At 40.7% G+C, this 15,499-nt stretch overlaps 1 protein-coding gene across 1 annotated transcript; it reads left to right on the forward strand.

Annotated features, from left to right (window-relative positions):
- Nucleotides 1-8,259: 8,259 nt before the first annotated feature.
- On the forward strand, nt 8,260-9,007 carry LOC129739276 (uncharacterized). Its single transcript, XM_055730701.1, has 3 exons — nt 8,260-8,537; nt 8,611-8,769; nt 8,830-9,007. Exons 1-3 carry the CDS (start codon nt 8,321-8,323, stop codon nt 8,931-8,933), a joined length of 480 nt encoding a protein of 159 aa, XP_055586676.1. The 5' UTR covers nt 8,260-8,320; the 3' UTR covers nt 8,934-9,007.
- The last annotated feature ends 6,492 nt before the right edge of the window (nt 9,008-15,499 follow it).

The raw sequence follows: 15,499 nt of genomic DNA on the forward strand, positions 1-15,499 counted from the left end.
TGAGTTGGTGTGATGACTATGGGTTTGAAATGGGTTTTAGAAATCAATTTGCCTATTTATTGTCCTTTTTTTTGGTATTGTTAAAATTTCTAACTAATTTTTAATTCTCACCCATGGCCATGGACATTTCCATCGAACGGGTCTGGTGTGCAGCAAATATTAAAGTCTCATTTGAAACTGCACACAAGCCCCCCCCCGCACTCGCACTCGTCAAATGAATGATTTTTTCCGCAATATATTTACGTTTTTGAGCGATTTTTGAAAATTTGGAAAATCACCCCCCCAAGAGCCAGCTCTAGGACCGCCCCTGCACTGGTCTGACGTTTGACCGCTGGTATCAAAAATACGAAGACTTTTTCCTCTAGGATGTTTCCAAACTCGACGATGCGGCCAAGGTTCGGTTATTGCTCCGAAGTCTCAACGTTACCGTCCACGATAGGTATCTCAACTTCATTCTACCCAAACATCCGAGGGAATTCAGCTTTGCCGAGACAGTTGAAAAACTCAAACAGCTTTTCGGAACCCGAATCTCCCTGTTCAGTAGAAGGTACGACTGTTTCCAAGTCGTGAAGCAGCCGGACGAGGACTACGTTACCTACGCTGGGACGGTCAACAAACGATGTGAGGATTTTGAGCTTGGCAAGATCACACCGGACCAGTTCAAATCGCTCATCTTCATCCGAGGCCTCCAATCTTCCAAGGATGCCGACGTCCGTACACGCCTGCTGTCCAAGCTGGAAACGGATGAAGCAGATTGCAAACTGGAAACACTTATCACCGAGTGTCAGCGGCTCCAGAATCTGAAACAGGATACGGCTTTGGTTGAGCGTAAGCAGTCGTCAGCGGCTTCGATCTGTGCTCTCAAGCAGAAAAAGCAGCTGTCGAAATCACCGAATCAACCCCCGAAGAAAGGCAACCAATCAACACCCAAGACACCATGCTGGCTTTGCGGTGCTATGCACTACGTCCGTGACTGCACTTTCACCAAACATGTCTGCAAGTCCTGTGGTAAAGTTGATCACAAAGAGGGATACTGCGATTGTCTTCCGGTGAAACAACTTCAAAAACCAAAATCGGTCCAAGGGAATGTTGCTATCAACCACATCAGCAGCGAGCTTCGAAGAAAATTCATCGAGGTCACCATCAGCGGCGTGGTAATCAGACTACAATTTGACACAGCGTCTGATATCACCGTGGTCTCGAAGCAAGTTTGGAAGAAGCTAGGATCTCCACCACTGCAACCGAGTTTCAAACAGGCCAAGGCAGCATCTGGCAAACACCTCCAGTTCATTGGCAAAGTTCAACGCGACGTTACTGTGGGAGACCAAACAAAGTGTGCAACTTTTTACGTTACCAATCAACCAAATCTCAACCTTTTTGGCCTTGATTGGATCGAACAATTCGGTCTATGGTCACTTCCACTCTCTTCGATCTGCCACAAAGTGGAATCAAATCAAGTGGTACCGATGCAGCAGTATAAACTATCATCCAGAAAATCATCTTTACGGCGTTTCAAGACTGGTGATGCAGTTTATGCCAACGTTTCCGCAGCCAACGGTGGAAAAAAGGTACCTGGAAGTGTGATCGAAGCTGTCGGTAGCGCTCATTACAACGTGCTACTGGATACCCGGAATGGGCAACGACAACTTATTCGCTGTCATATCGACGAGTTGAAACCACGAACCAATAGAGCTCAAGCCAACAGCAGTTCTAGCGCTCCACTCAACATTTTAGTGGACATGTTCGGACTTGAATCTAAAGCAAAGGTCCCAACATCGCCGCCGGAGGAAGGTTCTGACACTTCATCCGAAGTTTTCGATGATACCGTGGAGTTTTTAAAAGATCAAAACCCTGCAGAATTCGAGGACGCAGTATCAGACGAAACTCAACAAGTAGACGAACCCAAATATTCAAGCGTTCCTGAACGGGTCAGACCGCGGCGTACCATCCGGATGCCTTCCCGTCTGGAACCATACATCGTGTTCTGAAGTTAGAAGGGAGAAATGTTAGCAATCTGATCATAGTAACACAGAGTGCATTTATCCTAATCGCAGCAACTCAGAAACTCATGTCAATAGTATATAAGATGCATAAATTGTAATAAAGGTTCATTCCTTGTCTGGCAGTCATTCTATTAAGATTAACTTCAAGAGTTAACAACATGTTAGAAGTAATGAATAGACAATGTCTGAGAATTGCTACAGGATGTACTAAAACTACACCAATAAACACATTAGCAGCAATAGCTGGTGAAGAACCGCTGACATTTAAACGAACCTATTTAGCAAAAAAAGTATTGCCTTGCATATCCATCGTAACGATCTTACTGCACAACAACTACACTCTTAAGATTTGGACAACATTGAAAGTGAAGCAAAGTACACTTTTCTAGAAAGAATTTACATTAAAAACATACAAGACTTTCAAACGATATACACAGAAAAAAGAGTCGAGATAGAAGATCAAATGTTAGGCTCAAGAATGAAAAAGAATGAAACATCTCCAATCGTTATGAAAAAACTGGCCCAAGAAATGATAAACAACCATTATAGTCACCGTGACCCATGGTCACACTGATGCTTCTAAAAGTACAAACAAATGTGGCATTGGAATTTATGACGCTTCTTCCGATACAAAGATAAGCATTTCCTTAGTAAATAATGTTAACATTGCAACTGCAGAACTTTTAGCTTTAAGAGTAGCTCTAGAACAAATACACAACGAAAAAGGGGAGTTGTAATTTTCACTGTCCCCAGTCAGCCTGTAAAAATTTAAAAAAGGACATTACAAACAAAAATTTTGATCAAGTCACACACGACATATGCTCCCTAGCTACAACAAAAAATGTAAAAATCCAATGGATACCCTCACATGTCGGAATAGAGGGAAACGAACATGCAGACGTTCTAGCGAAACAAGGACTGGACGGACCAATATCACTTGAGAACCAACTGAGACTCGATGAGATACAAATCAGAATCACTCGAATCCACGAATTTATGGTACAGGGACATGGTGCACAATGAAAGTAAAGGAAGCAAATTTTATGAACTACAATCAAATTTCTCTACCGAACCCTGGTACTGGGATATCGAACTAAGCAACATTCAAATTCGCACTTTGAATCGCTTACTGGCCATGACTATATTCGCCTTATTATTTAGGAGTAATGAAAATTCGAGAAACAAAATTGTGTGAACTATGCAACACGAATTTTACCACCGAGCATGCACTTCTCAAATGCATTCAATTCAATCATATAAGGAATCAATATGATTGGGATCGATATTCCAATCTGATCGAAATTATTCAAAAGTTTGAAGTAACAAAACTAAAGGAAATACTCAGTTTCCTAGAGAAAGCTCGCATGAAAATCTAGAATACAAGAAAGTTTGATAGAAAATTATGAAGTAGTTTTCCTGAGGCATGTTTTTTCGGATTTTTTGTTCTTTCATGCTGAATAACGAGAAAACTAGTAGCTTAAGGTATATATAATGTTCTAAAAACACTTTACTGACATCACAAGGTTTCTATTGATATAAGTTTTGTTGAACACGTCAAAAGTTATAACGATTTGACTGCCGTTCCAAGCAAAACTGTCCCATGTATTTTTTGGGTCATTTTCACTTCTTTGCTGGAACAAGTAGGTATACTTTGTTCTGAAGTTATACGAAATTTTTATTAAGGTGGTTGTCTCTACGTTAATAGTTCTACGCAAGAATGTCACAATAGAGAAAATTCTATGAAAAATACAAACTTTATCAAAAAATTCACTTAATATGAGTTCAAACTGTTGAGTATAATGTTATTCACCGAAAAGAACACTAAAATAGAGGGTGTGGGAGGAGCGAGGAGCCTTGCGTGAGTTATCCAGAGAAATTTTCACCAACACTTTTCGGTAGGCACTACTTACAGAATCGATTCTGAACTACAGACCCCTTTCGTTCTTAGCAACATTCGATTTTGGCACATGTGCCAAAATTCGAACGGTTTTTAGAAACAACATAACCTTTTAGTTTTCGCTATAACAGGACCAATACAATTTAGATAAACACTATAAATACGTTTCTATGTTCTGAAATGATGATGAAATACAACAACAAAAACAAAAGTTTTTTTTTTAAATTATAAAGTAGGGGAGAGTGGGGTATCGTGGGCCATGGGGAAACGTGGGCCACTTTTAATATCTCAGATGTGTTATGAGATAAAAATCTCAAACCAACTGTCACCGTCGTCGCTTTGCGTGAGCATACACTGTAAATTTTTGCCTCGATTTCCAGCAAAAAAAATTGCTGGAAACGTTCCGCAATCCAAATTTTTGCTGGAAACCAGCAATCGGTTTTCAATTTGCTGGATTTTTCAGCATTCGGTTATGTGCTTGTCATTTTTGCTGAAAAATCAGCAATCGGTTTTCAAATTGCTGTATAATGCCCGATTTCAACACTTTCTTTGACAATTTCAACACCGATCGAATCACAATCACTTCCACTATCCATCCGTTCTCCATCAACCTCCATGTGCTGTCCATTCCCTCGTACCTTCTCTACCAGTCTCCAGGTATGTCAAATACCAAGGTGTGTTACAACAATATACAATGAATACTTCTAGCGTAACATTTCATAAGGGCGAAACTAGCAGTTAGCTCGAAACGAGAAAAACGCATTTGAAATTTCGGAACATCTAATCAAATCCTATTTAAAAAATCGACCACTTTTTGTACAACAAAATCAAAAAATGTGCATTATATTCAATTATTGTTCGTTGGTTATCAAGAACTTTAACTTTTTCCACTAAATTTCAGAGATTTTCGAGTTTCGCCCTTTATTGTTTTCGATTCTAGTTACGCCTGCAAGTTTCGCCCAATTGATCGGCCGTTTTTGTTTTGGTTTTGAAGTTAGGCCCTTTGGCCCTACACGCAAAAACTAATTAGGCCCTTTTGTCACACACGGTCAACTCAGTTACGCCTATTGGCTCTACACGAATAGAAAAATTAACCCCATTTTGAATAGGCGTAACTTCACGTTCCAACGAAAATGCATCAACATGAAGTTTCGCCCAATTAAATTTTATCAAGTTTTTGAAAGTTTTAAGCGATTTTAAGATGAAACCGCGTTTATTAGGTAAAGTGCAACCGCGTACATCCGGAATGACCGTTAACTCGATTTGTTTACATTTGGCAGTTTCGCCCTTTTGAAATGTTACGCTAGATATCATTCGCAACTACGACAACCAACAAAAATATGCTCTCAGGGGCACAGGTGCTGCCGCTGCTGAGAAGACAGCAAAGGGGCCAATTTCAGCGGCTATGGTGTAGGTGCTGGCGTCATTGGAACACAGGACGAGGACACCAAGTTGCCCGAAGTTTAGTTGCAAGTGGCAACTAAACTTCGAAAAGGTGTCGCCTTCATTGTTTCCACATCTACTCCCGTCCATCATTTTAACGTTGAGAAATACGACTTTTGAAGGTATGTAATCATTCTCATTATCTGTTGAACTTGAGTGAACTCTTTTTCGTTTCTATTGAATTGTATATTTGTGTTTTTTTTTTCTAATCTTCAGATACAATTAAAACGCAAATACTCTAATATTAAAAATTTATTTCAAAAACGGTTAGCATCTATATTAGACTGAGTCGATTTGGGCTCATTTTTGAATTTCTCAAACCCGAGGGTCTAGAAAGCTTCTTTTTGGCTCAAAACTGTTCCATGATTTTTTGCAGAATTTTCATGTATCTAACGTTTATATGAGTGATTTTGAATTTTATAGTTGGTATGGAAAAATTTTATATTTTGTACTGAAAAATCATCATTTTTTTTTAATTTCTTCTATGGAACTTAGCCTGCTGATGGCTTTTGTGCCAATTTAATAATTTTCTATAGGAAATTTTTCGCTGAACAACTTTGCCGAAGACCATAGCTTCGTATCTTATTAGCCAAAATAGTTATTAGCTGTTTAACAGGGGTATGACCTTTGGCATTGATAAACGATAAATTCAATTTTTAATTCTGCAAAAAATCAAGGATCAGTTTTGAGCCAACACGAAGCATTTATAGATCCCAGGGTTTGAGAAATTCAAAAATGACCCCGACTCAGTCTAATGTACGTTCCTTTTATTGTACTTTTCCTTACTCATATTTCATTTTTCGTTTCGTTTGAAAGTAGGGACGAATCCCTGCTACCCGTTAGCTCAATCTTCTTTCAATCTCAAGGCCGGCTTTCGACCACGGGAGGACTAATCGACCAATCAATAAGCTACTCAGGTGGACACAAGAAAATGAGATCCCATGCGGATTTAGATTTGGTTCATTAACTCAGAATTGACTAAGAAGGGGTTGTTTGATCATGATGCAATGATTTATTGATTTTTAGCCACGTGGTATCAGTTTCACAGGTTGAACGTTGGGGCCCATCGATGAATCAGCAAAGCGATGATGAGAGAGAGAGAGAGGAGATTCGATGACATACCTTAGATGCAGATGATTACCGGAATCCCGGTCCGTCGTGAATTTTCGCGAGCGCCGGCGTATGATTGGCGCGCCGTTGGATAACCGAGCGCAAAACGAGCGCCGTCGTTAATGCTGCGTCTAATGTTGGCCTTCGTCAAACCGCCGAACCAGCGTCGAATTTATGTTAGGCTCGGTGTGCTGCGAGATGTCGGTCGTGTAAAATCCACCATGTGGGTCTCACAATGGGTGCACAATACCACCGGATATTGATTAAGGCGGTACACCGGACTATTTGCCAACTTCACTTGTGACACAGCTAGTGATCTTCACTTCTACGGCACTAGAACTCAACGACCAAAACTTTACTTTTATGGTCAAACTTTGTTAAATTGGGAGAACTAAAACTTTATAACGCGCAAACTTGTTCAACCCAACGTGTTGAGTCTCTTCTAGCCCCAGCGAAAGTGAACGAGTCCTCGTATCCAGGCTCTCTATGACCCCCGTAATTTCTTTCTTCCTCGTTCTATCTCCCTCTCTCTCCCAATCTCCTCTCTCCTTCTAGTCCCGGAAACATCCTCTCAACTCTCCTTGACAGTACGTATAACGTCTGATGTTTGTACTGTTCAATGTCTGCTTCAGTTGTCAGGAACTTTTATATGGTATACTCATTTAGTGGGTCGTTTTGCCTCTTTTATCGTTGCGGTGTTTCCGTTACATTTAAGGTTAGTGTAGTTTGACTACATGCGGAGCCTTTACAAATTACTTTCGCAAATTTTCGTTGACTAATTAAAGGGGTGGAATTTATTAAGGGTTAGTAATGTTTCTTAAAACTATGTTAGACAAGAATTGACAATTATTCGATCAAAAAAAAGGAATTTAACAACTACTAACAATAAGTATTCAAATGAACCAAATAACAAATACAAATTTTAATATCCGTTCCTAAGCCAAGTTTTATTCTCATGTTAGACTAATCTTAGAATCGTATGTTTTATTGTGACCATCGAATACGATTGGTAACAATTATCCCCCCGCCTGAGAAAGAAAAATTTCCACAAGAAATTTTTCGTCCTTTTAATGTTAATCGTAGTTCTCACAGGTTATTAAGGGTAGCCGTTGGGTCGGAGCAATCACTACTACTGCGTCCTATTGATCACATCTTATGTTCCTTTGCTTCTTACTTTAGTTTTAAATATATATATTTTTTTATTTTCCTTTTTTTTTTTATTTTATTTTATTTTATTTTTTTTTTTTTGTTTCGATCCAGAGTGATATAATTTTGTTTCCACACTGCCTAAATTCATTAGACAAAACCTATACTTTTTTTTTTTAAATGTATTTGCGATCATTCATACCATTCCCATTCATTTGCATCACATTCATTCTTATTCCCTAACAATTTGACGCGTCTTCTAACATTCATTCTATCTTTCATTCCAACCATTCATAACACATAATACTACGAGACTAACATATTGGTCATACTGACACAAACAGCACGATGGTACTCACAACCAAACAGTTCCTATAAGTAACGTTATTTGACTGGAGATGATAAGGGTCTTCTTAACTGGTAAATCTTGGGGTCATAGGGCATCAGCGTTGCGCAATTACAACTCCGCTCAGTTTTCAGGTTTGTCTGTGCTATTACAGCCTGTACTGGCCATCAATGTCGTGAGACTCCGGCCTCCAGCAAGACCACCAAGTTAAGTCAACACCAGATCGATCTCTCAGTCGAAGTTACTCGAAATTGTCTCGAATTTAACGATATTCTAGCTCGTTAACTGAGCAGCTGAACTATTCTAATCCTCGTGGATCACTAACCACCCTATCTGAAATAGTAGAGATGTGAACCGTCAACCGAAGACTGCGGAATGACACGGACTCACGATCACATACGCGACGTCGACGCCGGCATCGACGCCGATTCTCACAATGTTTACTTTACGAAAACCAAAACAAATTGGCGAGCTTACAATTTCTACAAATTGATTATTTCTGCTTCAGAAGGAAAAAATACCGATTACTTCCTTATTTCTGGATCTGGAATACCATTACTGACAAGTGTACCGAAACCACTTTCAGGGAAAGGTAAGAAGCGAATAAAAATAGTGATAAACAGAATTCTAATATTTGTGAACATTTCATGGTTGGTTGTTTATAGAATCGAACACGAAAGCAAAAGAACGAGCGATGTTATTTCGATCTTTGCTTGGCTGGAGCAATCTTTCTAGATGGACGATGGTCCCGTCCCGGTTTCCCTACCGGTTGTTTGCCGGTCAGACTTGGGTTGATAATGTTACTCGATGGTTACAAAACACAGGTAAGAAACGGTTGAACATAATTAAGATTCAATTGTAACTATTACTCGAATTACTTCTAGGACTTGTCGCTGTCGACGTTGGTGTTATCCATCGGAGAATTAATTTATTGGGAAAACTATGCATTCAAGTGATGAGTTGTAACCGTGCTAGTGCCGCGAAATAAATCTACCCTGGTTTGAGGTGGGCCGCGGGCCACACCCCCAGGGATTTTCCTTGCTTGTCTTCCAGTTCGTATGACGACGTACCAATTTTAGCTCTCACCGTAGCAGGAAGATACAATGGTCCATATTTGGCATTGTAGCCTTCTGCTGCGTTGGATAGCTTCATGTTGCGTCGAAATACATGCTGTCCTATCCGAAATACCTTTGCATGTTGTCGATGTCGAAGGTTGTATCTAGTCCTGCCCGCTTCATGAGCCTTTTCTAAATTCGTTTGAACTAGATCGTAAATTTTATTAAATATTTCTTTTTGAGACTGTTGTCTTTCTTCAGTAGTTTGGGCGCCTTTGGTGAATAATTTATGATCAGAACCTTTGGTAAATGCTTCGTGACCATGTAATACAAAATAAGGGGTAAGTTCGGTTGCAGAGTGTACCGAAGTGTTTAAGATGGTTTCAATTTCCTGTAGTTTACTATCCCAGAGTTTTTGGTCTTCACGAACGTACGTTCGAATTGCAGCATTGATGGTCCTATTTACCCTCTCTACCGGATTGGCTTGAGAGTGGTATTTAGAACTCAACCAATGCTGGATTTCGAACCGTTCGAGAAGTGCCTTAAACTCCCGAGACAGAAATACCGAAGCATTGTCGGATAAAATGATTTCCGGTGTCGAGTATCGATAGAACCAGTAGTCCCTGAGAATGGTGCAGAGGGAAGTAGCGTCTATTTTTTTAACAGGTGTGAGCATTACCCACTTACTGAACAGATCTAGGGTGACCAGAATGTGCTGGTTCCCTTTTTTGCTGCGGGGGAGGGGTCCAATGTAATCAATGGCAACAATTTGCCAAGGGTGTGTTGTTACGCGTTGTTGGCCCATAGGAGGCGTTACTGGCACGCTTGCTGCTTTGACTTCCTTGCACACTTGGCATTTTTGAATATACTCCTTAACGTCACTGGTCATACGCGGCCAATAATACTTAAGTTTTATCCGTGCTATCGTTTTATCAAAACCCGTATGAAATGCTTCATCGTGACATTCCTTCAAGATAGCCTCCCGCTTTTCTGGGGCGACTACCAGCTTCCATTCGAATCTGTAATCATAGGGATGGTCTGGAACTGAAACGAATTTGTACAGAACATCGTCGCGTATTTGAAAATCTACGAAATCGTCGGGATTTTCCTGAACCTTGGTTTTCATTTCCTCGTACCACGAAGAGAGGACTCGAGCATTCACAACAGCAACACAACGTGACAACGCGTCAGGTACCACGTGGTCCTTACCCTTTCGGTGGACGATTGTCATGTTGTATTGCTGAAGCGTAAGACTCCATCTACTACAACGTGACGAGGTTTTCCATTTTGTTCTGAGGATGTGCGTTAGTGCCGATGAATCGGTGACTAAAGTGAAGTGCGAGCCTTCGATGTACCCACGGAAAGCTTCGATTGACAGGAGAGCGGCAAGAGTTTCCTTCTCACACGCATGATAATTCCTTTGAGGGGTTGTCAATTTGTGTGAAAAGTATGCTATGACCCTCTCCTGACCCTCAAGGCTTTGCGTGAGCACACCGGCGACCGCAACGTCACTTGCATCTGATTGTATGATAAATTCCTTAGTAAAATCCGGGCTTATCAACACCGGGGAAGTGATTAACTTCTCTTTGATAAGACAGAAGGCTTTTTCAGCCTTTTCGTTCCATGTAATCGTTTTGGCTTTAGTTTTCAGGAGATCTGAAAGAGGAGATGTTATCCCGCTGAAGTCGTCGATGAATCGGCGATAGTAATTTGCCATTCCTAGGAAACGGCGGAGTTTAGTAACTGTATTTGGACGATCATATTCAACTACTGCCCTGACCTTTTCCGGATTGGGTCGAAGACCCTCGGTCGAAAGCAAGTATCCTAGGAATGACAACTCACTAACGCCGAATTTCGACTTCTCCAGATTGATGGCAAGATTTCCGCTGGCAAGGCGACCTGCTACTTCACGAAGCAATCGTAGATGCTCGCCGAACGATTCGCTAACAATGACGATATCGTCAAGGTAGACGAAAACGTTCGGTTCGAGCTCGCCATTGCCTAATATTTGGTCCATCAAATTGGAAAGGCAGCTAGGACTATTAGCCAGCCCAAATGGTAAACGGGTCCAACGGAACATCCCTATCCCCTGAATACTAAAAGCAGTGTATTTTCGCGATGATACCTCCAAGGGGATTTGTAAAAAGGCCTCAGACAAATCTATGGTGCTAAGATATTTAGCTTTCGGTAGGTGGCCCAGGATTCGGCCTGGGTGTGGTAATGGATAAGCATTTTTAACGGTGCGCTCATTGAGCTTTCGCGCGTCCAGGCAGAGGCGTACCTTACCTGACGGTTTTATTACGGGCACAACGTTTTGTGACCAATCCGATTGACATCTTTCGATAATTCCTATTCTTAACATTCGTTTGATTTCTTCAGCTACTTTTTCTCGAATTTTAGGTGACATGGTATAAGGGTATAAACGCAGAGGTGGTTTATCCTTCCATTCATCGGCTATTTCAATCCGATGCTCGATTAGTGGGGTAGTACCCAAAACATCTGGTTGTGCTACTTTAAATAAGGATTTAACTTTTTGAAGTTCGGCTAATTCTGATGAAGAAAGAGTCGAAACTGATTCAGGGTTGGGTTCTGAATTTTCATCGTTTTGTATGAGGTAACAATGTTGAACTTGTGGATAGATATTGAAGGTTGTCCAGAAGTTCATACCTAACAAGCAATCAATTAACAATCCATCAACTACTATCGTTGGGATGATCTTTGTACTCTCATCGAATATGAAAGGTAGGTAAATTTCTCCCACTACATTTAAAAAATTTCCATCTGCGGAACGCAGTTCTAATGGTTCTGAAAGAGGTTGAATTTTAGTGCAACGAATCTTCTTAAATAGCTTTTTACTAATAATTGTCCTGTTACTTCCAGAATCTAATAGACCCTTTATGGTGACACCATGGATCTTCACTAACGCGTATGGTCTATTATCAGCAAAATTTGGAAGTGTGATTTGTAAAATATCGGAAAGTGGAGTTTGGTAATATTTGGCTGGTACGGGTTCCCAAAAGGTCCTATCTACGCAGATTTCTCCGACGGCCGGCGTTTTTCGGTCGTCTGAAGACCGTTTTTTCTACAATACGGACAGTATTGAGTATCGAATCCCTTGAACCCGCATATGTAGCAAATTAAACCTTTTAATGTTGGACATTCTTCTACTTGATGCCCGCGTTTTCGACAGTTTAGACATTCGCCCTGCTCTGGAGGTTGATGTCCCTTGACGAGATATTCTAAAGTTCGATGAACTTTGGACGGGCCTGGTCTCGGAATGTCAGACTCAACCTGGTTTTCCCTTTTGATCTTACGATCAGCATTTTGATAATTTCCATAATTTGCTCCTACGCTCGATGGTTTCTTATCCGAATTTTTCCAATTATTCATTTTATTATAAGACGATGTAGTAGCATTACTCTGATGGTTCATTTTAGGAAATTGTGTGTTCGACGTGTTTGCAACAAGATTAACGGTTTTTTCTAATCCAAATACCTTTTGATACATGGAATAGTTAGACGCATCAATCTTGTGCCCTGCATCCAGAAGTTCTGAAAGATCATCTACATGCTTCCACAAAAGTGCTTTTTTATAATCCGATCGTAAATTTCTTTTTAGAACGTTCAATTTTTCGTTTTCGTCCATCGCGACAATCATGGATCGAAACATCTTCTCCATCTCGAAATAATATTCTTGAAACGTTTCGTTTCTTTGTTGCCGCCTCAAATAAATTCTTGACCTCACTAGTGTGTCTAATTCGGGGTGTACAAAAGTGTTTCGGAGTTCTTGAACTAAATGTGGCCAATCACGTAATCTGCCACCGTAACGCATCGATCTGTACCAGCTTGCTGCTGGACCCGTAAATAAATGAAATGCCGAATTAAAAAGTTCATCTTCCGACACATATTCCGATATTGATAATTGAGTAATCGTTCCTAAAAATTCATTCAACTTCATTCCCTGGTCAGTCCCAGAGTATCTTTCGAAACTCCACTGCGACACAGGCAATGTGCGACGAGATGGAAAGGCAACACGTGGCGGTAAAAATTCTCTTGGCGAATCTATGGGATTAATATTTTGAGGTTGGTTCGAATTATTCAAATCAGAACCCGCTGAGGCCATTCTGAACTCCGGCCAAACCGATGTTGCGCGCGTGTTTCGCGGAAAAATGTCGCAATTCTGAAAGTAAGTTGGGTTCGGTTTATTTTTCGATGATTCAAAAGTGGCGTTAGAAACTGGTAAACTCTGATAATTTTCTTTAACAGTGGTCGGTGGAATATTTAGATTTCTGGCTTGTGAATAAATTGTATGATTTATGCTGGCTACTGATATGGGTCTTGAATATTGATTCACTGACTTAACAACCATTGAATTTTTAGGATACGCGCCTGTGTTCAAATGCGGGGGCGGTACCTCTAACCGAGCCTGCGAATCATTATCCAAAGGATTGTTCCAAGGCAAGGCCCTGTTCGACTGTCTATTCTGCTCGTTTTCGATCTGCTGTTCGCGATATTTTCGAAGCTCAATTAGTTCTTGCTCGAGAGCTAACAGAGAGTTACTAAATGAACTAGTCCCTCCTTTTTCTTTGGAAGGATTCGCGATTCCCAACCGTTCAAGACATCGAATTATGTCCATTTCCGTTTCGGACAACCCTTCCCGGTTATTAGATTCCCTTATTCCTCCCACTGCTCCTTCTAATTCCAGTGCTTCACTATTGTGTTCTAAACCAACCGTAGACTCGACTTCTTTTTCTAAGGGTCCATTTTCTGTTTCAGACATAATATTTAGGTATTCCTTAGATCCAATAGGATAATCAGAAAAATATTTATTTAAATAACCAATTACCTTCTCCAAAAATTCTTCTGAACTATCTTTAATTTTACCCTCCGTGTTCTCAATTAGTGCTAATAATCGATTTGCTAAATGTAGCAATGCGGCATGACATTTAGTAGGTACTGCGTTCAAACATAATTCCGTTTTCTCTAAAGTATCCAATTTCAATTCACAAATGCTAAGCTCATAAATTGCGTCTTCTAATAGAGTTCGTTTATACGGACCTTGTTTTCTTTCGTTTTTTATAGCTTCTACTAACGCTCTTCTTCGCCTAGAAAGTGTCCAATTCTCAGGAGTGAAAATTCCTCTGATCCTAAGTTCGTGATCCAACTCGTCTATCTTCAATAAATCAACGCGCAAATTAAATGCCTCCAAGATTATATTGTTTCTCGTATAGCGTTGATCCGTATCCATAATGATACTTCTGTGGCGTGTGTGTAAAAAAAATATCACTCGATCGTGTTTCTCTCTAAACTCAAACAAAGGCTTCAACTGGCAAGTGCGAAACCACTAAGCAAAAAAACACTCGTTGCGACCAATAGCACACTTTTAACAACTCCAAATGCAATTTTTTTTTTTATACTCTACTCTACGGCTCAACAACCTTCCGGGCCCAAAACTTTTGTAGTGAGAAATAGCGATTTTTATCGAGATGCGTATTGAAATCTCGACTCTTCCCGAGGTGGGGTAAAATATTACAATTGAAGATTGTAATATTTGATCATTTTGTGGATCGCCAATTGAAAGTAGGGACGAATCCCTGCTACCCGTTAGCTCAATCTTCTTTCAATCTCAAGGCCGGCTTTCGACCACGGGAGGACTAATCGACCAATCAATAAGCTACTCAGGTGGACACAAGAAAATGAGATCCCATGCGGATTTAGATTTGGTTCATTAACTCAGAATTGACTAAGAAGGGGTTGTTTGATCATGATGCAATGATTTATTGATTTTTAGCCACGTGGTATCAGTTTCACAGGTTGAACGTTGGGGCCCATCGATGAATCAGCAAAGCGATGATGAGAGAGAGAGAGAGGAGATTCGATGACATACCTTAGATGCAGATGATTACCGGAATCCCGGTCCGTCGTGAATTTTCGCGAGCGCCGGCGTATGATTGGCGCGCCGTTGGATAACCGAGCGCAAAACGAGCGCCGTCGTTAATGCTGCGTCTAATGTTGGCCTTCGTCAAACCGCCGAACCAGCGTCGAATTTATGTTAGGCTCGGTGTGCTGCGAGATGTCGGTCGTGTAAAATCCACCATGTGGGTCTCACAATGGGTGCACAATACCACCGGATATTGATTAAGGCGGTACACCGGACTATTTGCCAACTTCACTTGTGACACAGCTAGTGATCTTCACTTCTACGGCACTAGAACTCAACGACCAAAACTTTACTTTTATGGTCAAACTTTGTTAAATTGGGAGAACTAAAACTTTATAACGCGCAAACTTGTTCAACCCAACGTGTTGAGTCTCTTCTAGCCCCAGCGAAAGTGAACGAGTCCTCGTATCCAGGCTCTCTATGACCCCCGTAATTTCTTTCTTCCTCGTTCTATCTCCCTCTCTCTCCCAATCTCCTCTCTCCTTCTAGTCCCGGAAACATCCTCTCAACTCTCCTTGACAGTACGTATAACGTCTGATGTTTGTACTGTTCAATGTCT

Source organism: Uranotaenia lowii, chromosome 1, assembly GCF_029784155.1.
Source record: "Uranotaenia lowii strain MFRU-FL chromosome 1, ASM2978415v1, whole genome shotgun sequence".
Lineage (NCBI taxonomy): Eukaryota > Metazoa > Arthropoda > Insecta > Diptera > Culicidae > Uranotaenia > Uranotaenia lowii.